Consider the following 25222-nt stretch of genomic DNA (forward strand, 5'->3'; position numbering starts at 1 on the left):
TCCCCACTGCCTTCATCTGTAGCAACAAGGCTCAGCAACAGGAAACTGACCTCACAGTAAATTCTTTGCAGATTTGATCATGGTTTTGCTATCCAGTCACATTGTCATACATAACTTTTAAGTGACATTCTGGATCACAGTTCATGATGATTTAAAACTGATGAAACAAAAATCATAAAAGCAGACAGCAAAGCAAAACATCATAGTAACAATCAAAAATAGTAAATGTGGAGTTATAAGCAAAAACATAACCCAACTGAAGTCAAAAGACAAAAGAAAAGATTAAACTGAACAAGAAGTGGTAGCAAGTTTTCTAAACAAGCAAGTTGTTGGAGGAGGGATGCAATATGAACGTTGATGTGAATGAAATGAAAGTAGTCGACAAATAAACTTAAAGGATGATGCAAAAAAGCACTGCAAATAAAAAATGCAAAATGTGTGTGCCTACCATTTTCCAGATAAGAAGGAGTCGTACCTTCTGAGGGGTCAAGGCGGCGAGCCCGCCTTCCATGCTTTGAATTGTTGTGAACAAACATGTTGTCTGAGACAGCCAGCACATGGCCATCAACGTTAACTGTTGTTGATACAACAACCTACAAGAAAAAAAAAACAGCATTTTTTTCCTATCTGAAGATATTTACATCTTTAAACAAGGCAACAACACATTGGCTCAGTTTCTCACAAATTCAGATAGCACTGAAGAATCTTTCATTTAGTGCTGCTTCAGCAAATGCTATAAATACCATATATTCATGCCAAGTTCACAAGGAGCTTTTCTTATGTATAATTGTTTCTCTTGAAACCTGCTGCACTAATTACAATTTAATCTTCCTATTATGCTAACAAATTAATTCAATTCATGAGACTTTTCTTTTAACCATTATCAGTCACTCAAGCACCCCTCCAGCCTCTCAAATTAATAGCTACTGTTTTGATTGATCTATTGATATATTGATTAGTTAGATTATCTAATTAGAACTGTCATACATGAGAATGCTTTTAAATAAGGGCCATGGAAGGTTTTCTTCTCAAATTACCCCCAAATGCCTTATCAACAATACCCCCAACCTGCCATCCCTTTAGTAAGTAATCTCCAGGTCTATTTTACAATTGCAGCTAATGTCTAATAATGAGCCATTTTGCATACAAAAAGTGTGGGTTGAATATGAATGGTGAAAGTGCTTTCACTCAGTGAATAGTATCCCCTCTCAAGTTCGTTTTGATGGTGATTGACCCTGGTGTGTAAATGGAATTTCCTCCTTTCTTTGGATTCAAAGGCTTCCATTCTTGCCTCCAGGTTCAGAGTATTGTCATAGAATAAATGATGGACCATGCCTTGCCTGGCTTCCAGCTGCTTCTCAGTAGTAAACACAGTGGAAGTCATGCAAAAAAAAAAAAACAAAACATTATTGGAAAAAAAAAATCTGGCAAGTTTGGTTTGCCTTTATCCTACCCAGTCAGACTTGTCAAGGAATAAATAATAAATAAATAAATATGTTACTTTCAAATGATACCACTGCAAAAGTTACTATGTCATTTTCAAAATAATTGTATTTGCCTATTCATCCCTAATGCTGAGTGTGTGTGTGTGTGTGTGTGTGTGTGTGTGTGTGTGTGTGTGTGTGTGTGCGCGCGCATGTGAGCATATGTGTGTGCGTGCGCGTGTGTGCGTGTGTGTGTGTGTGCATACATGTGCATGTGTGTGTGTTTGTGTGTGTGTATGTGTGTGTGTGCACATATGTGTGCATGTGTGCATGTGTGTGTGTGTGAGTGCGTACCCATGTGTGTGCATATGTGTGCATGTGTGTACATGTCTGCATGTGTGTATATGTGTGCATATGTGTGCGTGTGTGCGCGCACGTGTGGTATGTGTGTGTGCACATATGTCTGCGTGTGTGTATGTGTGTGTGCATGTGCGTGTGTGTGCGTGTGTATGTGCGTGCATGCGTGTGTGTGTGTGTGTGTGTGTGTGTGTGTGTGTGTGTGTGTGTGTGTGTGTGTGTGTACATTAGTCTATGCCTGTAGCTGTGTATGCTCTCAGGATAATCATGCTCCTTTTTATTTAATTTCCACATATGAAGCAACACACTTCCTGATGCACTTCTGCAGCAGCAAATGAAACATTAATAGTTCCACATAAAAGTTTGTTTTCCTGCATAATAATAAAAAAAACATGCATTTTCTGTAACTTCAGTATAAAAAGTAGTGCAATCTAGAAACTTATGGAAACACAAGTACCTATATAGGCCAAACTTCAAACATAAGACTGGCATATATAAAACTTTCAGCTGCATCTTAATGTCTTTAATTGCTCCTTGAAATCATTCATCAGTAGATGGTTGTAATGTAAACTAAATAGTTTTAGCTGCATGTCTCCTTAAACTACAAAGAACAAACTGACGGGCAGTGCTCGGAAGAAAATACCAGGAAAAAAATTGTCTCTCCACATCACACACACACACTGAAATGTCCCAGAAGATCCCATGAAAACTCAAGTTCCACAGCTATCATGAATCTTCCATAACTGGACTTAAAATAAGATGTTCAGGACTTTTCAGAATTCTTCAAACTGTCAAGGTAATGATCTGTGCTGTCTGCTCCTTTTGCATCTTAGTGACAAAATCTGGTTTCTAGAACTTGTGCAGTAAATTGAACAAATGGGAAGTCTTGACTGCATTTGTACGGAAAAGAGGCCATACATAGCCGGCATAGGCCAACTAGGCGGCCCCCTAGGGCGCCGCTTTAGTAGGGGCACTTTTCCAGTATTTATTTGGTGCAGGTAGACCAGGATGGGGGCACTGGGTGGTGTGGTGGGGGGTGCTGTGGTGCCCTTTTGCCTAGAGCACCAGTTGACCTAAGGCCACTCCTGAGGCCATATAACAAAACTGCTGCTAGCATTATAGTTCAGGATGTAGCAATAGGTAAGAAAGTAGCAGTACAGGCAATCTGAAGCCATCTATAGTCAACATGGGTGTCTATCCGTGGCTTAAATAAGAACATATAGGGGCTGATATTTCTGTGGTACACATATAAAGATATCGATGGCTCATATTGGATTAAGAAAGAAATTCCTTTTTAAGCTAAACATATATGTTAATTTAGAATTCAAAATCAAAATCCAGACATTAGTGACACAGTATCAGGTGTTGTGTTATTTAATGGTCAGTCATGCAACCCTTGGATACTTAACTATAGGGGATTGTGGTAGCCTGATCCATGATTCTCTGAGGTCACTGTATTCCCTTCACCCAGATGCAACAATATCAGAAATAATTCTTACAAGGGTAAAAGGGAGATCTCTGCAATGGGTATTTGAGACTAAGGCCTCCTACAGAATTTTTTTTTTAGTTTGTAGAAATGTTCTTTGTAACAACTTTTGGAAGTTTGGTTTTAGAAAAACAGCTCATATCACACAGGCCCACGTAGCATACATTTTTAAGATTTAAGTTTAAAGACAAAACAGTGGTATTGTAAGCTTCTTAGTATGCATCATTTCTTAACTTGTTAACTGAAATGCTATATTGGGCTCTCTTGAGCTTCCTCCTGAAACAATGACCCAAGAAGATATGAAACTACAAGGCCTAGTAAAGTTAACAGTAGTACCTGCTCCATACATGGGAGAAAATTAGTCAGCTTTAACCTCCTATGCTTACAGAGATTTAAGCAGGCAAATTTAAGTTCAGAATCTATCACCCTTGTACTGATCTAGCAAGTTTTATCACAGTTATGTGGTCTTCTTTTAGAATGTAAGCTAACCTTCTGTGGTTAATATCTTGTACAAATAATGATTTGACAAATTAAAAAAATGCAAATACAGTAATATGAAGAAAAATAAGAAGGTCAATATTCATTAAAGATAAATACACCTCCAGATTGCTTAAATAGTACGACTGCCTGGAGGCACTTCAGATGCAATTAACTGTTGGTAGGACACATATTCAAGTCATTGCCATCTACAGGATCCCTCCATGAATCAGTACACCCACTCTGCCTAACTGGATTGACTTGAGTCTATCAAGGTACATCCAAACACCATGGTTTTGGGCGACTTTAACTACCCATCCATTGACCAGGTAAATTATTCTTCCTCAAACTCATTTGCCCAAAGGTTCCTCAATTTAGTTAACTCAACACCCGCACAAGGAGTGCCAGCATCCTGGATCTGGTGTTCACCAATATGGGGGACCACTGAAGCACTCCCACTTTGAGGTCGTCCCTGGCGAGATCGGACCACAAATTGGTCTCATTTGAAGTACCTATCACACCTAACCCCCCCCCCCCCAAGCAGCAACTAAACTAAAAAACTTCTCCAGAGCTGATTATAACCTCTTACAGGGTGATATAAATAGCTTCACTGCACCTCCTCTCTCAGATGGAACTGGCAACTATGCTGAGCACTACAACAATGCTTTATACCGACACCTGTATAAATGCATCAACTCGTCTGTAACTGATACTGAGCACTACAACAATGCTTTATACCGACACCTGTATAAATGCATTGACTCGTCCGTAACTCATAGGACCAAAACAAGCAAATATATATGTTTTTGCTGTCCATTTACCTTTAAATAATGTGTTACTAATTTAAACCATGCTACTTTCATTCAAAAGTCATGATTCCTCTGAACAGCAAACCTGCCTGGTGGACAACTGCCATTAACAGACTTTACAATAAGAGGAAGAAATTGCTGCCTAAGAGTAAGAGGGAGTGAGCCTTCCTAAACTGGAAACACTCCCTCCTCAGCTTAAACAAGCAAATAAAACTTCTTGTGAAGTCCTCCAAAGCAAACTACGAGTGCAAATTAGCTTCCTCAACAAAGGAGAACCACGAGGCATTTTACGGTTACATCCATAGCCTAAAACAAAAGGCCCAAATTTGTGCAGAACTGGTAGTTAATGATACCACATATGCTGAGCCTGTGGACATAGCTAACCTGTTGACAGACAGGTTCTGTGAAAACTTCACTTCCCTATCCCCACCACATGTACTCACATGACATCCCTACCACACCAGCTGTCCCCTACCTTGTATCTCCAAAGAGCAGGTCATAAAGCTGGTTGTACCAGCTGCATAGAGCTGGTCGTACCAGCTGTATGCAAAACAGCCACCATTATTCCATTGCACAAAGGTGGTGCTTCCACTGTACCCAGGAACTACAGACCTATTAGCCTGACTAGTCTTATCTGCAAGACCATGGAGTAAATCATCATGGACCTTATCAAGAAAGATATAGGTAATCTCCAAAAACTTGACCCTACTCAATTTGGATTTGTCAAAAGGAGATCATGCCTGTTAAACCTGGTGGACTTCTTTGAGACAGTCACCAAGGCCCTTGATGAGGGGAAATCTGTGCACACAGCCTACCTAGACTTAGCCAAGGCTTTTGACACTATCTTCCACTCAGGCATAATTGACAAACTCACCCAGCTAGGTATCAGCCCTTATATCATTAAGTGGGTCACTAACTGGCTCAAGGATAGAACGCATATAGTCAAAATAGGGAATCCCCCTCCAACAGCAGACCTGTAACCAGTGGTGTTCCACAGGGATCAGTCCTGGGACCTCTACTGTTTGTAATCTATTTCTCTGAAGTACAAGCAAAAACTAAAGGTCTGTGGCTGACAAAGTTTGCTGATGACTGCAAGCTGGGAGCGATCATAGAATCTCCAAATTATGTTAACATCTTACAAGAGGGTCTTACACAAACAAGTGATTGGTGCCAAAGTAATGGCCTTAAACTCAATGCAAAAAAAAAAAAAAGTATTAGCATTCCTTTTGGTAAAAGCGATGTTCTTGCTAACTACCACATCAATAGCAACCCCTTAAGTATGCACTCAGTGGTGAAGGGAAAAAAATCGCTGCTCCAAAAAAAAAAATGTAAAGACAAAATAAAGTGGGGGGGGGGCCTTCACACCCCCATACTTTAATATACCAACTCCGAGATCGCACCACAGTGGAGGAAATGGCAAAGTCCCGAGAACGGCCCAACTAGTCAGCTTTGCAACAGGGGCAGAGGGCAAGGCCATTTCAAAACAAACAGTTTCCAAATGGATAGCACACTGCATCCATTTCTGCTACAAGCACCATGGGAAACCAACCCCTCAGGGGGTCAGAACACATTCCACTAGGGCAACATCTACTTCTACAGTATTTCTCAGGGGAGTCCCTACCTGGGACATCCTGGAAGCTGCTACCTGGAGTTCTGTACACACCTTCACCAAGCATTACCACCTGCCTATCTTTTCCAAATCCAGGACAGGTTTTGCAACAGCAGTTCTGCAAGGCATACTAGCCAGCCCTAACTCTTCTTGATTGCCTCTACCCTTCTTCAGCTTTGGGAATCCACCCAAGTGTGATGACTGTAACAGTGAAACATAAAGAACATAGTAGAGTTGTGTACATTTACCATAAATGTAGATGTTCGAGTGATTCACTGTTGCAGTCCTGGTTTCCCTCCCTCCAGCCCCCTGGTCTCTCTCTCTCTCTCTCTCTCTCTCCTCTCTATGGCTATTACTCACCCCTTTCAGGGGTATTGGTATTTACTTTGTACTGGTGGTGTTTTCCCCACCATAAGTTAGCTCCCTATTTGGGGAGCTCCTGACATTTGGGGCAAGAAAAACTGATGTAATGGCGTTGACTGTCTGTTTTTATACCCCTGACAACCTGACATCAGTCCTGGAGCGACAGCATCCGATGCAGAAATACTAAGTCTCTGGTATTCAGGCCGACTGAGGGCTACCTGCAGGCGGATAACCCAAGTGTGATAACTGCAACAGTGAAACACGAAGAATATCTACTACCCCAACAGTCTGACGAGCCTGATCTGCAAGGCCATGGAATGTATTATCATGGAACTTATAAACAAAGACATTGGCAGCCTTCAAACACTGAACCCCACCCTGTTTAGGTTCGTGAAGGGCTGATCTTGTCTCCTAAACCTGACTGACTTCTTTGAATCAGTCTCCAGATCTGTGGACAAGGGTAAGGCAGTCCACACAGCCTATCTGGACTTCGCCAATGCCTTCAACACCATCCCCCACTCTGGAATCATAGATAAACTTACTAAGCTGGGCATTAATCCCTATGTCACTCGATAGGTTGCTAACTGGCTTACTGACAGAACCCAGACTGTAAAACTAGCGGAATCCAAATCCAGCTCCAGACAAGTGGCAAGTGAAGTACCTCAGGGTTCAGTCCTAGGACTGCTGTTGTTTGGCATCTACTTCTCTGAAGTACAGGCCAATACTAAGGGACTCTGGCTAACAAAGTTCACAGATGACTGCAACCTGAGAGCCATTATTGAATTCCCAAATGATGTGGATGTTCTACAAAAGGGCCTTACAGAAACAGATGCTTGCTGCCAGAGCCATGGGCTCAAGCTCAATGCCAAGAAATGTATAGTTATCTTCTTTGGGAAAAAACATGTACCCGTGAATTACCACATAGGTGGTAGTACACTAAACACTGAAAGTGTGATAAGAGACTTAGGGACACAGGTGGACAGTGGTCTCACCTTTGATAACCACATCACCACAACAGTCAGGAAAGCCTTCTATGTGGCACACCTCATCACTAAGGGCTTTTCATCCAGAAAAAAGGAGGCCATTGTCCCACTGTACTCATCCCTCATTAGACCCATTATAGAAAACAATGCCCCATTTGGTATGTACCTCTCAAGACATTTGCAACAACTGGAAAGGCCACAGAAATACCTCACTAAAAGAATCACAGGCCTAATGCAGATGCCCTATGCTGACCATCTAAAAAACTCCAGCTAAACTCTGTCTCATATTGTCTACTCAGAGGCGATCTCTGCTTAACATACAAGGCCATATCAAACCCAGAGCTGTTGGACATGCTGCAATTAAAGAAATCCCAATCCCTCAGAGCCACATGTTCCAGGGATCTAAACCTTGTCATCACAATGAACAAAACATGCTGGAGGTATAGGTTCCTGACCCAGAGACTCCCCAGACTCTGGAAAAGACTGCCCATACATGTCAAGCAGAGCGCCTCTATGGCCCTCTTCAAAAGGAACCTTGCAATTGGATGGGAGATAGGAAATTCACCCCGGGGATCATGTCAGTCACCCTGCTAGACACGGGTCCAGGGAAGTAAATATTGTGGGAAGAAATAGCCAGGGAATTGTTACAGCTAGGCCGGTATAGGTCCTAGGGCCGATAGTCTAGTACCAACCTATGAACCTATGAACCTATAACATCGAAGTTTTGAAAGTTCAAAACTTGAATTAAAAATAAATAAATAAATAAGTTTAAGCAGGGAGGCAAGCCCCCTGCACCCCCCACACCTCCTGCTAATTAAATGTACCAACTCCGAGATCACACTATAGTGAAGGTAATGGTAAATTTCCCATTCCGTATTGAATGTCAATCTCCATTTAAACCATTCAGATTTTCAAAACATCGATCTTATGGTCTCAACTATATGAAGTTCGAAGTTTTGAAACTTCAAGCTTCCAAAGTAGACTCGTACATATATATATATATATATATATATATATATATATATATATACACAAATATATGTACCTATATACTGTATGCATCATATATATACTCAATATCACTGCATAGAAAAGTATGGATAATTATTATAATCACAGGACAATGTATGTATGGATCAGTATTAACAGATTTGCATGAAGCAAGAAGGTGACAAATGGTTAACATCTTACCCACCATATCTGGCCAGCATAAATATAGTTCAATATCATCAAAGCAAGACTCATATACAGTATTCCTGATAAGCAAGGAAAAAAAGGGAAACTCTCCTGCAAAGCCATCATTCTTGTTCAGTTATGGTGATCTTAACACTTAAATGTTGAACTGAAAGTGTAAGCAATTTACATGAACTCTGAAAAACTTTCATGACAACCCTGCAGATATATGGGCTTGAACCCAGAAGGAATACAATAAGTAATCCAGAGGACTGATCAGTCTACACTTAACTTTTTATGGGGATTTGCATGATTCCTGCAAAGAAGAGTAAACTACGAGATGTACATTACAGTTTCTCATGTTGTCTAAAGTATTACCTTACATTAAGAGCTTATACCTAGCACTAGTATCATTTTTAAAATGTTTGACCCGAGGCTGAAATTAATGGACAGTATACAAACTGAGAATGGAAGGGCATGGCTAGAGAAAACAGAAAATGCATTTACTTTGTTGTGTTGACCAACATGAGTGCCCTTGTGTGTGTGTTTGCATACTGTGGGTGTGAGGTTCCTCTGGAAGTCTTTATGACCTGTCAAGTTTTGTATACATTCCAGCTCTGCTACTTTTTTATGTCATAAAGAAAATGTTGTGATGGGCATATAGCTAAATATATTTAAGTGTAGTAACTCTGCTCTGGTACTGTTCGCCCATTATAACTCAGCGAAATATTATAAGGAACTATTTATATCACCTAGAAAACCAACCTGCTGTAATATAAACAAGACATAGACTGTGATGAAAATACATTCTGCACAAACTTGAGAAGCCTCCAGGTTTCTACCCTGAAATTATATTTTTGTGTCAGGTTTAGAGAATGTTTCCTTATATTAGAGGAAAAATAAAAGAAGAGGACATTCCAGAATAAATTAAAATTCTTTGTGAGAAATCTGAGTATAATATTGTAATAATCTACTGTGTTATTTGTCAAGGTCACGTAGCCAGTATGACATTCATAACAGAAGGGATATGGTTTGAAGTATCCTAAATAAATCTGTACCCAAATCTGCTTTTCTTGACTATATATTTCTTTCCCTGCACATGCTCAGATTTGTTCATGAAAACAGTTTGCCAATGTGTGCTAAAAAGATTACAAAAATCTGGTGCATCTTTAATAAAATATAAAGCTGGAAAAATGCAAACAGACTGACCTTATTTTGAACAATACTAGGTATCTAAACAGTGTAAACAAGGTGATATCAAGTGCAGCAGTCTAAATAATAACTGCTCAGAGCACAGTTTATAAAGTTTTATTATTGTATGCCGATTATTACCCTAAGAAAGAGTTAAAAACACCTCTATAAAAAAATCAGCCATGATAAATTAACAAGATGGTAAAAGGTGTAAAAAAAGGCAACTGCCTTTGCTCTGTCATCTATATATAGGTCACTCACCAAGGGAAAATAGTGCAGCTCTCCTATAAAAAATGCTGTGTTTTTATTTACAGCCTTTGCTTGCTCAAACAGTGTACTTCTAAAAAGGTAGAAAGACACTAGGATAGTCAAACCAGTCGAAAATGTTGTCCAGGAGCTGACATACTGTTAAGTCTATTTAAACCTTTGGAGAGTAGGGAGATTAGCTGAAAAGACCTAAGGAAGTCCTTCTACTGACTGGTGGCTGCATTGTCGACCAGAAGATCACTCATGACAGATGCTTCTGGTAGTCATCAATGAGACGAAGAGGACATTTCCACTCATTCTAGGTCTGACCTTTTGCTCTGCTCAGATGGATCAATATCCACAACAACACTTGAAGCTGAGATGCATGAAAAATGGACGTTTGGCAGCATTGTTTTGAAGGAACCATTTTTCCTGCTCCCGGCACTTCCATTTCACAAGCTGTACTAGTCTGCATGAGAGAGCTGATAGTCTAAACTTAAAATTGACACATTTAATATAAAAATCACATGTGTATAACCAAAGTTTTACTGTCACAAGTCACATGAATGTTTTAGTTATATACTTACAAAGTACGTTATTACGAACTGATATCTATATATCTATATATTTATATATATAAATATATAGATATATTTATAGATATACATGTAAGTGTGTGTGTGTGTGTGTGTGTGTGTGTGTATTTTATATTTTGTACTAGTAATTAGTTTTTTTTCCCCACAAAATATTCTAGGCACTGAGATACTTTATATAAAACTAATGTACTTTGCTCTAACACATCTATTATCAAACAGTTGTCATGTTTTCTATAAAGTCTCAGGTATACAGTTTCAAGCCCTGCCCCATGACAATTCAAACTGCAAAAATGTGTTATTTTCCAGGTAGCTAGATTAGTACTGATCACAGGGATAAAGACTGGAGTCTGCAAACAGTAAAATGTGAATTACTTGAGGACAGGATAATATTTTCATCTCCAAACTGTTTTCTGCACCTTGTATGTGTCCTTTAATAAAACAAGCATTTCTGATCTGTCTCCAGACAGCAAGGTCACAGATCAGGAAGTGTGAGGATATAAACTTTTTACTTTTCAGTATACAATTGTTGGCAGTATAGTGCAGACTGTAATGGCTATGTGCCATCAGTCAATTTTTCTCCCCGGGTTTGATTCCTGCAGTTCTGTCTGCTTATTCTGTGACTTAATGAAAGGGTGCTACTGAGTAATCCAAGAAAAGAAGCATTCTCCCTAACAGGCTTGCCTGGTAATAAGTTTTATGAAACTGACAGATAATATTTAAACAGGCACCAGGTTTTGCAAGTACTCTACCTCATGTGAAAAATAGTAATTTGTCATTCTTGGATACCCTGTTTCAGGTTTTCAAGTCTGTCTTTAAATAGATATATGCAATAGAGAACCTACCTATATTTAAAAATAGGGTAATTTCTAAAAAAATACAGGAGAAATGACATGTGCTATGTGCTCAGTTATCTAGTGGCCAAACTCAGTGTGTGTGTGTGTGTGTGTGTGTGTGTGTGTGTGTGTGTGTGTGTGTGTGTGTGTGTGTGTGTGTGTGTGTGGGTGTGTGGGTGTGTGTATACACACACACACACACACACACACACACACACACACACACACACATATATATATATATGTTAAAATGTATTGCTGAGCACACACACAAACACACACTCAATTTATTATTTCAGTTACTGCAGGTTTACTATACATCTGTATTTTATTAATGTAAGCAGAGAGAAAGCATTTGTGTGTCTTCAATGCAAGCACAACAAAGCAGTTAGCAGTAGTATTGTTATAGAGACTCAAAGCCCCCAACGAACCTTGTGCTCTCTGTATTTATGCCTCTGCCCATCATCATAAGGAAAGCTATGCAGCCAACAGACATGCTTGTGAATATTCATGACTCTACCATCTGCCCAGATCTCAATCCGGCTGTTACTGCTGTCTGTAAGTACTAATACATAGGTTCTAATGTAGAAACAAAGTACGCAGGGAGCACAAACTGAAACAAGCAATACAAATGTAGAATTATTATTGACAATTATGGCTTGTGGTTTGAACATTTTAAATGAGGGACGAAATGGGAAGGGTCACAAATGATGTACACTGTCTAACTTTTCAGTGTACAATACATGTTACATCACAAAAATGGCTTAAAGGTCCCTCAACAATTTTTAAAAGTCAGACTACTAATGGAGATAATGCACCCAGCTCAGCAGAAGTCACAGAGTTCATCAACAAATCTTGGTATTAGATGGGAGTGTGAGAATGTTTGTGTGTGTGTGTGTGTGTGTGTGTGTGTGTGGGGAGGGGGGCAAAGTGGTTATTAAAAATCAGCTATCTCCTCCCAGGCAAAAAGCTGGATATAACTGATGACGCACAAGTCATGCCATATCTCTTAAGCAATAAGGACAATAAAAGGCCTCCTTTCCATGAGTAATGGCAAAAAGATATTTGTACTACAAGAGGAGAAGACTAACATGGAACCAGATGATATATGGTATAGGAGGCAAAATTAACTGCATTACACATGGTTATTTTGTGAAACAGACTCATATCATTCAGTATGTATATAATACAGAAAACTTCCTGCTTCTTAACCTTTCAATATGATGGAAAGATATAAAAAGTAAAAACAGGCACAGTGTAGCTCTTTGGACATATACACAAGTTTTACAAAATCCATCCTGGTCTGCATAATGGTCCATTATGCACTTTTTATATCCATTGCAATGGGGAGTTAATCTAAGCCTGATCTACTCTAATTTTAGCACCTGCCTTATTATTGAGTAAACATTTTTCTGTGTCTTGTATGCTTTTATTCTAAAACTGAAGACAAAAGTACGAAGACTACTTCAGAAATGTTGGTATTTATTTTCAGTTACCTGGAATCTTCGCATATCTCTTGGGTTCCCTGCATTCTTCAAACAGTTTTGATTGCACTTGAGGAAAAATTTTAGGAAGAACCTGTGGGGAGAAACATAATTAATTATATACCTTATAAGAAAAGGTAGTTCATTAATTACATGGACTTAATTACGTAATTAAGTATGTAAATTATTACAATGGAATTAATTGCTTTTCACATACATGCATTCAATACACAGATATACACACACAAAACACACCATCTCACAAGTGTACCTGTTTGAATACGTATATTCACACACACTCACATGCAATCGAATACACACATAAAATACATTTACATGTAATATGTGTGCACACGTGTTGTTGCGGAAAGTTAAAGGGTGCAAAAAGAAGAAAGATTTGGACAAAATAAAATCAATATTTATGAAAACACGATGTCAGTCTATTATGATTACATTTACTTTTATTTTCATTTTACCAGTTTAGCTAATAGACTAATGGACAGATTAGTGTGTGTTTCAAAGCAATACCTTTATCAAGAGGTTTTGAGGACATGGAAATTTCTGCAATGGGGTGAGATCAAAAGATTTCCATGTCCTTAGAACCTTAAGATGGAATCAGTGCTTTCACTGAAAACCAATTGGCCAGTCTTTCTAAAAGTATATTAAATAATATTTTCCTCAACATCTGTTGTGATTAAATACTATAGTGTTCTACTGGCCAACATCTAAAATGTGAACTTGTTTTTACACATTCCTCAAAAAAAAAACAGCGCAGCTTTTATGGGTGCTAGTTCTTCACAAATAGCCTAAAGGTGTGCATGAGGTTTACGTGTGTGTCCAGGTGTGTATTCTGCAATGGGCAGGCACTATATTCTGGACAGGCTTCTGTGCCTTGTGCCTAGTGAAAGCCAAACAAAGCCCCTGCTCCCCAAAACCTTTCACTGTAGTGAGTAATCAGTGAATGAGTGAATAAATGGGTGAATGACTGAAGGAAGAAAGGCCTGAATAAACTTCTTGTAACCTTATTATATCTTTCTAAGACTGGATCAACCAGCTTCTTTCAAATATAAGTAACACTACTAAAGATTATCAGAAGTAAAAATACTAGAGTCGCACTTTCCCATTTAGAGAAAAAAAATCACTATGTTTGTGATATGCACCAGAGCACAAAAGTTTAAGACAGTAAACAAGTGCCAACACCCCAAGACCAAGGCATCAGCCACCACTGAGGAGTATCCAAAACTCAAGGAAAGGCAGGATCAGTAGCCATTAAAACTGTTTAATCCACAACACTAGCTGAAACAGCTTTCACATAAGCTTCATCAGGTAATAAAAAACATGTAGATGATCACACAGCATTTTATATGCTCGTCCATATCACATGCTCATTACAAAACATCAAATGAATAGCTTACATACATGCCAGAACTTTTAAAATCATAAAACTTCACTAATCAAGAAAAATGAATTATGTAGTATATAATTATCACACCTCTAAAACTTGGATCATAAAAAACAAATTATCGTATGTACAACTATCTAGTATTACTGGTTTGATAGGATGCCTTTTAAGGTTCACAGAATAAGTATTGTACAACTTAATTTCACATGCTGTTTAATTGTTTTATTAGGAAGGGTATTTAAGAAAGGGAAGTGATGTAAAGTTTTGTATCTGATGAAGTCTCCGTCGTAGAGACGAAAATGCTTATACTTGTGGCTTTTTCATTTGTGGTCTGTTAAAGTGTTTAACCCTTTGCTGGTGCTGGACAGCTTTTTATTTTTCTATTTTAAGTATTTATTTTAATCGTGCACTACACACTTGGATTTACTTTATTGATATGATGCCTCACAGGTGGCTTATGCCTAGGTCTTGGGGTGTTTACATTTTTTTCCTGGCTCACCTTTTACATGCAGTTGTTCCTCTGTTGGGATACAATAAGGAAGTGAAGATATCCTGAGGCCTTGAGCAATTCTTCTAGTCAACTACACCATACTGCTTGACTCTGACCAAGTTACTTAAGGACACAAACATCTCTAAAATCTATTAAGCTAATACTGAACTAAAACACTTAACAGACTAACTATGTTAAAATAAATGAAATAAAAAAAAAATAACAATCTGTAGTCACTGTAGGCAAGCAGTTGGTGAAAATTCTTGTTCCAGTCATAAGGACATAGATTTCTTCTGCATCACTTGTGTCTCTGCATTATGTGGCAGATCATTACATTTGTACAGTTCTGTTTGCTAATCTTGTGCAGATTCATTGATGACAATGCTGAGCAACACCTGAGCAGCAATATTATTTGTTGCTTTTAACAGCCTATATCAATACAGTTCTCAATTTTTCAGATGTTTTATAAACAGCATGCTCTGTAAATGTACTTTTTTAGCAACAATTCTCATATTATACAGGGTTTATAATTCATTTCACTGTGAACAGGAATCTTATAAAATTGCCCTATAAAATATGTATCAAGAGGAAGGCAATGTGATTGGCTGACCAAATCTCAGGTTTATTTATATCACCAATCACACTAATGTGAACTGCAAACTCACTATATTGTTAAAAATTTACCTAGTTATAAATTGCAGCATAAACTTGGTTTTGTGATTGTTACAGAGGAAAATTCCCAAATGAACTTTATTGATATGCAAATGTACATTGTATAATTAATAGTCCTGGGCTGAACTGCACACCCATCAGTGTGAGACCATTTAGTTATATGGGTTGCATATCTGATCTGATGCATTCACCACAATGATCTGCTTAAGAGCTGTAATATAGCTACTTTAGCCTATCACTCTAATTGTGACTGTAGAAAACCTTTTCAAAAGAAAGCTTCCTTAAGGCACTTGAGAAGGAATTTCAACAGGTATATTTTAGAAGGAAATGTAAAGATGCATATATCAGATGTAAGAGAGAGCAGCTCACTTGGCTTTCTAATACATTTCTTCATCTATGAGGACAAGTCCTTCCAATAGGCTGTCTATAAGGTATAACCTTTAGATTCATTATCTTCAAGGACGTACTGGACTAATACTAGCTGAAAAGACATGGTATATGCAACCTAGAACAAAAGAAAGATTCACTTGCCAATAATCTATGAAAGAATGAAATTTGGATGAATGAGTGGACCAACACAGAAATGAGGAAGCATTTTTTCACACATTGAGGGTTGCAGCCATAAAAACTAATTTTCATAGCAGATGTGGAATGTACATTACTGACAACAGGAAATGAAAAAAGGAGTAGAGTAAACTAAAATACGAGATTGTGATATGCTATTGGAGCTGGCACTGCCACATCAGATCTCCAATGTAAAACATTTTTCTGCATATAACTTTTAAATACATGTATATAGAACATTAATATAATAATGTGCTATAGCACACATTCTGCTGAAAAACTACAGTGATGCTTGTCTTAAGCACTTTAGATCAGCACTGGCTGGTAAATCTAAGCTCTACATGCAGCTGATAAAATGTACTTGATTATTTTGCTCATCATAAAGCCTTGCTTCTGATTAGCATCGTATTAATATTGTTAAACTTATCACCACTAACAGGAGACCAAAATATCAGAAAGAGCAAAACAGCAACACACTTGGGTATCGTTATCATAATCATTTAGAGCCGTGATATAAATTTAGCTGTGAGCAATGAGCAGTAATGGGTACATTATTGAAATGTATCCTATGACCTGGGTTTGATTCCCACAGTGTCTGATTCCATAGGCTTGAAGTTCAGTAAGACACCTAAATAAATCAATGCTGCCAAATTTATGCATTAAAGAAGGCAGGTATATCTTATGATTATTCACTAATGAACACTAAACTAAAAAAATGAATTAGTTTTGAAGTGTCATATTAACATTTTTCAAAAAAAAAGTGACAGACAGCATACAATTTGCCTGGCACAGCAATGCCCTTGACCTGAACAAGATGTAACAAGTTGTAAATAATTAAGGAGGCCAAACAAACAACTCATATGAACTGCAATCATACATATAACAATTAATAATGAAATACAAAGATATTAGTTTAAAAAATGAGACCATACTGCTTCTGTTTAGGGGGTTTTCAGTCAAGTATTCTGTACTGGTCACATGACCAATGACAGATAGCACCAACTGTGCCAGTAAACACTGCTGGACTGAGGCCAATAGATGTTTTACAAAGTTTATGAAAAATGAATGCTGCATATCTCTGAACCGAACACATTATATCTGTAATTCATCCTGCACTAAAGCAGCCTGCAGCTGTGAACTTCAGTAGAGTCATGTACACTGGCATCACAGATGGCCGAGTCAAATGCTGCTGCCAGATTTAAAAGGTTACATGTGGCTGCTTAATGGCTTTATGAGACCCCTTCCCTAGCCCTACTATGAAGGATAATAACCTCATACTTGTAATGTTTGCTCTTCTTCATCATGCCCTTCTTCCTCCTCTTACTTCTGGTGTAGTTTATCATCTATCATTTCCTTTAGCTAACAGAAAATGCTCTCTTGGCACCTCTCTGAAGCTTACAAATCAGAGAAAGAATCAAGCAGCAAGAAATCAATACACCTTCATTGGTTGGTATATGTTTAAGGATGGGTGTGTTCATTGGTTGGTATATGTTTAAGGACAGGTGTGTTCATTGGTTGGTATATGTTTAAGGATGGGGGTGTTCATTGGTTGGTATATGTTTAAGGACGGGTGTGCAGTTTAACTGATACAAGTACCTATACTTGTCTGAAAATGCACTTCGGTGCAAAAAGAGAAAAAAAGTTATAAAACAGTACAACTACAGCAGCCATGCTGGTTTGGTGCAAACTGGTTTTGGCTAGACTGGCTTTTACCATTGTAAAGGAATCACACATGTCTACTATCAACACTGTATTTAAACAAGTGACAATGAAAAAGAAAATTTGTCTTTGTATTTAAAAAAACAGAAAGGGTTTTATGCCAAGTTTTATGAGTTGGGGCTAAAGTTCTAGTACAAAGTTAAAAAGAGTGTTTAAAGTCAAATGGCAAATAAAGGTCTCTGCTAGGAGTTTAACTTGGTTCTCTCAAATGTATGTCTCAGTCAGCGGGCTGCAGTTACAGTTCAGGATCCCATGAAGATTCATATACAGAGTAGGTCTGGAATATTAGGTAAAACAGAAACCTCGTCACTGATAAAGGAACCACGAAGGAAATAAACAGGAATAGCACAAACGACCACAGAGGTTCCAAACACGGCAAATACAATATTTACTTTATTTGAGATGCATGAACTGGTAAGCGCTTTCACGGATAAAAACTCCGCTTCATCAGACCATATTAAAAAACGTTACAACTGATGACTATTTAAAGATTAGAACAGCCAATCAAGTTCAAGTCTGTAGAAAGGGGATAGTCAGCCTATTGCAAATACAATCTGTAATACTGAAAAAGCCTGCTTAGTGCTAACAAGTGAAAGCAACTTAAATAAATAAAAACATGCCTTATAGGAATCTATATTCATAATAATAATAATGCTATTTTTTATCTTTGGGTTATTGCGTTTTTATGGGAGGTTTATGATTATAAATGTATTGGTTATAATGCATTCAAGATTATTAGGTAGCATATGTGTGTCATATTATATACATATACATATATTTTTATAGATGTGTTTTGTTTACGTCTGGTTGCTCACATACTGAGCACTAGGTACGTGTATACTAATATTATACAATACTTATATCAGGTCAACTATTCTTGTTCTCAGACTTGTACCTGATTCACTGTCTTTGTTTTCAATAGTGCTTAGGCTCAGATAGCAATGCATTAGTAGAATCTCTCAAGGGCAAGTGTATCTAAACATCACTAACCCCCATTGTCCTAACAAATGTAATTGTTTATTTGTACATCAGATTTTTTCATGTGTTTTTGTATGAACCGCAATTTTATGGCTACATTGTGTTTATGATTTTAAACATTGTATGTATAATATAGATTTCTATAAGGCACGTTTTTGTTTATTTAAGTTGCTTTCACTTGTTAGCACTAAGCAGGCTTTTTCAGTATTACAGATTGTATTTGCAATAGGCTGACTATCCCCTTTCTACAGACTTGAACTTGATTGGCTGTTCTAATCTTTAAATAGTCATCAGTTGTAACGTTTTTTAATATGGTCTGATGAAGCGGAGTTTTTATCCGTGAAAGCGCTTACCAGTTCATGCATCTCAAATAAAGTAAATATCGTATTTGCCGTGTTTGGAACCTCTGTGGTCGTTTGTGCTAGGTCTGGAATATTAGCTTCACATTTACTTTGAAGCTATGTGACATTTTTAAAGCCACTTACAAATGTAAACTTAATGAAATATTATGCTTGTACTAAAACTACATTTGTTACAGCTGCCATGTTTCTTAGCAGAAAAGTTAAAGGATGTAATGCACTGCATTTGAAGACTAGATCATCATCAGTACTAACTTTATAAATTTAACTTTTGCAAGTGGGGGAATACTGTTTATGTTCACATCCTGTGGAAACTACTACTGACCCTGTAAGGCACCATATAGGATGACCACAAAACAAAAGTAAAATCACACATAATATAGCTTGCAACTTCAGACACACACACACACACACACACACACACACACACACACACACACACACACACAAACATCTGCACATATACACACACATATGAATATTCACATGCAGATACACACAACCACTCATATACATACACTTGCATAGCAGTATATATATATATATATATATATATATATATATATATATATATATATATATATATATATATATATATATATATATATATATATATATATATATATGTATGTACACACACACACACACACATACACACACACATTTATACGTGGAACTGTAGCTAGCTATTTTGTGCCTGGTGCAATCCCCTGATATGGCACCCTTCCAAGAAAAAAAAAACTTTTTTTTCTTTTAAAGTGTAACAAACTGCTTGCTGCATTTCTAGCAAACAACTGCTACATTTTATACTGAACACAGAGTGCTACAGTGCTTCAGTTTTCACTGCAGATGCAATACCAGCAAAACATAAATGCTGGCATGCACTGAAGTGCAATCAGGATCAGTTAATCACTCCCCCTTAAGCTTATACATGGGGTAGCACCCCCTTCACCCCACCCTACCTACACTACCATTTATACATAAGCATGTGTAATACATGCTACTGTATTTTTATTAGTCAATGTGTTAACTGACAAGTCGTATTTAGAAATGTATTATGACTATTTGCCTCATGGCTCTCTCATTTAGCCTTTTTCCTCAGCACCATCATGCATCATGCGGTACCACCTTTATCATTCTTATAAGAAAAGCGCAGTCCGGGTCTGAACTGTCTGCAAACAGCTAAAGTTGACTTTGAACCTAACACCACTCTTAAGTATTCAACTGCGGTACCACCTTTATCATTCTTATAAGAAAAGTGCAGTCTGGGTCTGAACTGTCTGCAAACAGCTAAAGTTGACTTTAAGTATGTGTCTACCTGTTTGAGCCAATATTCATTTTTCCCTGGAGAGCACTCTGCTTTGGCTTGTAAGCAGCCCCCCCCCCACACACACACACACACACACTTATCTTCCACTTTCTCTCTTATTCCCTTCTGTTAGCGAATAGTATCCATAACTGATCAATACTGTGTGTTTGTTAATTTAAACTGAGACCACAGTAGCCTACTGATACAAGGTTATTCTGTTTTTCCACCTGAGAAATGGTTAGGAAATGACTTACAGTTTCAGAGCAGTCCTTGGTCAATTGTGATTGTTTCTTAAACACAAACTTGTCTTTGCTTTGGCTCATTAGCAGCAGTACAAAGAACTGCCTGCTCACACCCTTGTTCTCCCCTCCCCCTTCCCTGTTTATTACCTTAAGACAATCCCAAAGTTAATAAATATTACCTGTGGCAGGCACTATTTTTAAAACTACAACCACCCTTGTCACTATCATATGTTCATTTATCAGTTAACTCTGTTACCTGATTGTTTCCAGCCCCCTCATAAGAGCAATTAACAAGGTCTCTACCCGCTTCACTCCCCACCCTGCCCCCTATTACCTCCCGCCCCCAGTGGTCCCACCTTTTTTACACTCACAAATCCCTCCCATCTTTCCAATAGCCAACCACAGCGCTAACCCAACACTACCTCCTCCAACTTCCCACTACTATTACACCTCCTCAACTAACATGTACAAGCATACCTTACCTATGTTCACTGCATGCACTCTCCTTGCATATCTTACATCCTACCAAAGCTCCATAATTCCCCCAATCAACCACTACCACTGTACTACTACTCACACCAGCACTCATGTCTCACACTCACTCAGCTCCCCTCCCACCAACTCAAGAACCATCCCTATGCATCCCCACATATTCTACCAACTATATTACTCAAACATAAAGCATCCCTACAACTTAACATAGTAACCCTCCCACCATACTTATTACCCACAGAGCACAATCATAACGTTTCCCTTATAAACAAACACATTCAAAAACTGAGAAAACTAATAACCTCATGCATATCAAAACTAGCCCTAAGTGGAGACATCCACCCCAACCCTGGCCCTACCATCTCCAACCCCAATCCTCATAATCAGACTAGAACCCACAACTTCTCCCATATTACAGCCAATAGAAAGCCATGTGACTTCTTTCTACTAAGCCTAAATATTAGAAGTATATCCAACAAAGTCCACGAACTCCATGCCACCATAGACTTGTACTCCCCAGATATAGTCATCCTGAGAGAAACCTGACTAAAACTTCACATTACCATTGAGCAAATACTCCCTACAGGTTATGGCATACTAAGAGTAGACTGGCTAAACAAGAAAGGAGGCAGTGTAGCTATAATATTTAAACAGCACCTAAACATCCAGATCGTAAAATCATCAGCTCCACAAATAGGCAATGAAGAAATAATATATACTAACCTATATTTAAACAGCATCTAAACATCCAAATCTTAAAATCATCAGCTCCACAAATAGGCAATGAAGAAATAATATATACCAACCTATATTTAAACAGCATCTAAACATCCAGATCTTAAAATCATCAGCTCCACAAATAGGCAGTGAAGAAATAATATATACCAACCTCAAAATAAACCAAAACAAAACCATCAACATAATTGGATGCTACTTCCCACCTGGCCAAAACATCCCTCCACTAGAAAACCTCCTCAGCTGGTCTACCCACCATCTCCCCCAAGAAACTATCATTTTAGGTGATTTCAGTAATGACTGGCAATCCTGTTCTGGCAACCATCCAACCCATCATGTAAACCTTCATGGCTTCACCCAACTAGTCCAGTCACCAACCAGGATAAATAAAAACTCCAGCAAGCACATTACCCTGGATTGGATACTAGTCAGTAAGAGCCCCCAGTGATATATATATATATAACAGGCTGCGTATCAGATAGCCTCAGTGATCACTCCCCAATATTCCTACTCAAAAAATATCTATACCAAGCTAAACCTGTCATCTACCGTCAAATACGTAAAAAAACTAAACTTTAACCCACTCACATTCATCTCATCCCTCAAAGAATGTAACTGGCATCCTCTAAAGTACCTCAGTCTTGATGACGCAGTTGAATTTTTTAATACTACCTTCCTGAGCATCCTTAATTACCATGCCCCCATAAGACTTTCCAGAATCAAAGCACAACCCTCCCCATGGCTACAGAAAACCACTAAGTCAGAAATGAAAAACAGGGATAAAGCCTGAGAGTACTGGCGTAAAACCAAAACCCACTCAACTAGACATAAATTCCTAGAACTATGCAAAAGAGTCAAAAAGCTAATAAAACAGGACAAATTCCAATACTACCAGTCTGCCCTAGACTCCCCCCAACACAGCCCCAAACAATTCTGGTCCTCCATAAACTCCATCCTCCACCCAGGTAAAGCCAGTACCCCTCCTCCTAACATCCCTCATTCTTCAGAAAATATTGCTACCTCATTCAACACACACTTCCCACAAACTATACTATCACTAGCTAAACAACACAACCCCCCTCCCCTCCAACCCACACCTTCAACTAGTAATCTCCCCACTGCTTTCGCTTTTTCTCCTGAACCTACCTCCAACATAAAAAAACTCTTAATTAAACTTAAGCCCACCAAATTAGCAGCAGACAACCTCCCAAGTGAATATCTACAAATCACAGCTGATGCTCTGGCCTACCCAGTATCCATCTTGATTAACCGATCTCTGTCAGAAAGTTACGTTCCCACACTGTGGAAAGTATCACATATAATTCCCCTCCACAAAGGCAGACCCTCCAGAGAACTAACCAATTACCACCCCATAGCTATTCTCTCTCCACTCTCCAAAATACTAGAGAGATGCATACACTCTCAGGTCTCAGACTACCTCCTTACTAACAACCTCCTTTCCAGTACTCAGCATGGTTTCCGACCAAACCATAGCACCACCACTGCCTTACTCTCCTTTACTAACACTATCCTTCAGCATAAAAACAATGGCTATCTCTCCTCTGCTACTTTCCTAGACCTATCTAAAGCATTTGACATGGTCCTACACAAACAACTTATCTCTGTCCTCAATAACCTATCCTTCTCACAATCAGTCACCAACTGGTTTCAGAGTTACCTGTCTGATCACCAACAATCCGCTGTATGGCAGAATGACATATCTCCCCAACTACCTGTCTCCATAGGGATTCCCCAAGGATCCATCCTTGGACCCCTACTCTTCTCTGTTTTCACCAATAATCTAGCCTCTGCCACCAAACATGGCACACTCATACAATACGCAGATGACTCAACCATCATCTGCTCAGCCCAGTCCCTACCCAAACTGCAAAAAGTCACACAGGAAGCCTTTTCCTCTGTTGAAACTTGGTTATCCGATGCCCAATTAATACTCAACCCAAACAAAACTAAACTACTCATCTTCCAACCCAACAAACATACTCAAAACAACTCTCACTTTAACATCACAGCAAAAGGCAACACCACTATATACCCAACTGAACACACCAAATTGCTAGGAGGGGAAATAGACAATGAACTAAAATTTGACATTCACATATCCATGACCATAAAAAAAGTCCACAAAAAACTAGGAGCGTTATACAGAAATAAGCAACTTCTCACCAAAGCAGCAAAGATTTCAATAGCAAATTCCCACCTTATCTCCACCCAACTTTATGCCTCTCAATATATACCAACCTAAGGCAATGCGATCTAAACAAGCTAGAGACCTGCTACAACAAAATTGCCAAATTCGCCACAGGAGCATCCTACCGTAGTCACCACTGTCTCTCACTTGCTGAATTGGGCTGGCTTGAACTCCCTCACCTCCTTCAATGGTATCAACTCTCTCTCACCCACAAACTAGTAAACCATCCACTAAATGTCCCATCCCTCCAGAATCTACTCCAACCCTATCGCACCACCAGACCACTAAGATCCAGCAACAAAAATCACTTGCAGATCACTAACGCCAATAACTCTGCTGGTGAAGCACTATTCTCTTGCACCATAGCCAAATTATGGAACTCCCTCCCACCCACAATTACCTCCATACCATCATGCACCCACTTCAAAACTTTACTAAAAGCGCTCCTAAAAACATGCTGGCTATGCCCTTGCAACTCCCACTCTAATATCACCCACTCCATCCAACCACTACCTTTCTTTCCACTCCACTAACTACCTTGATTATAGCAAGCTGAGATGCTCATAAGCCTAGTACTTATTATACAGCAGGAACTTCTTATTGTAACATTTGTTAATGTCTGTTATGTACTTCACAGATAAAGATTCTAGTTGTCTACTGATGTACTATGTTCTTCATATGTAAATATGTTCTAAGTAATTGCTATGCAAATTGTTAATCGTTATGTAATCCAATGTAACTACTGTCTATTTATTTTAACTGTGGAGCTTTTCTCCCCGGGCCTCCGCTGAAAATGGACCTACATCCAGTCGGACACTCCCGGTCAACAAATATAAATAAATAAATAAAATAAATCATATAATGTGATATGCTACCAATTCCGATTCTTAGTCCATTACTAAATAGTGTTCTGTACATGTATGACAGGCACACAGCTTCATTTTATCCCTTGGGGTAGCAGACATCCATGAATAGTGTCTGTGCCCTTCAGAGTCTCTCTTGTTTCTCTATATGTGGTCC

General features: G+C 38.5%; 1 protein-coding gene across 12 annotated transcripts in view; it reads right to left on the reverse strand.

Annotated features, from left to right (window-relative positions):
• EBF3 (EBF transcription factor 3) overlaps positions 1-25222 on the reverse strand; it is a 294815-nt gene that overhangs the window by 71203 nt on the left and 198390 nt on the right. For 8 of the 12 annotated variants that reach the window (XM_044056326.1, XM_044056322.1, XM_044056321.1 and 5 more), the window contains 2 exons: positions 13044-13125; positions 449-593 (listed from right to left, as the gene is read on the reverse strand). In XM_044056326.1, the coding sequence (XP_043912261.1) occupies positions 449-593; positions 13044-13125 (227 nt within the window). The remainder of the gene's footprint in view (positions 1-448; positions 594-13043; positions 13126-25222) is intronic. The other 4 variants (XM_044056327.1, XM_044056323.1, XM_044056325.1 and 1 more) reach the window with 1 other exon arrangement.

Source organism: Protopterus annectens, chromosome 14.part0 (genome assembly GCF_019279795.1).
Source record: "Protopterus annectens isolate FY-2018-M chromosome 14.part0, PAN1.0, whole genome shotgun sequence".
NCBI classification, from domain to species: domain Eukaryota; kingdom Metazoa; phylum Chordata; order Ceratodontiformes; family Protopteridae; genus Protopterus; species Protopterus annectens.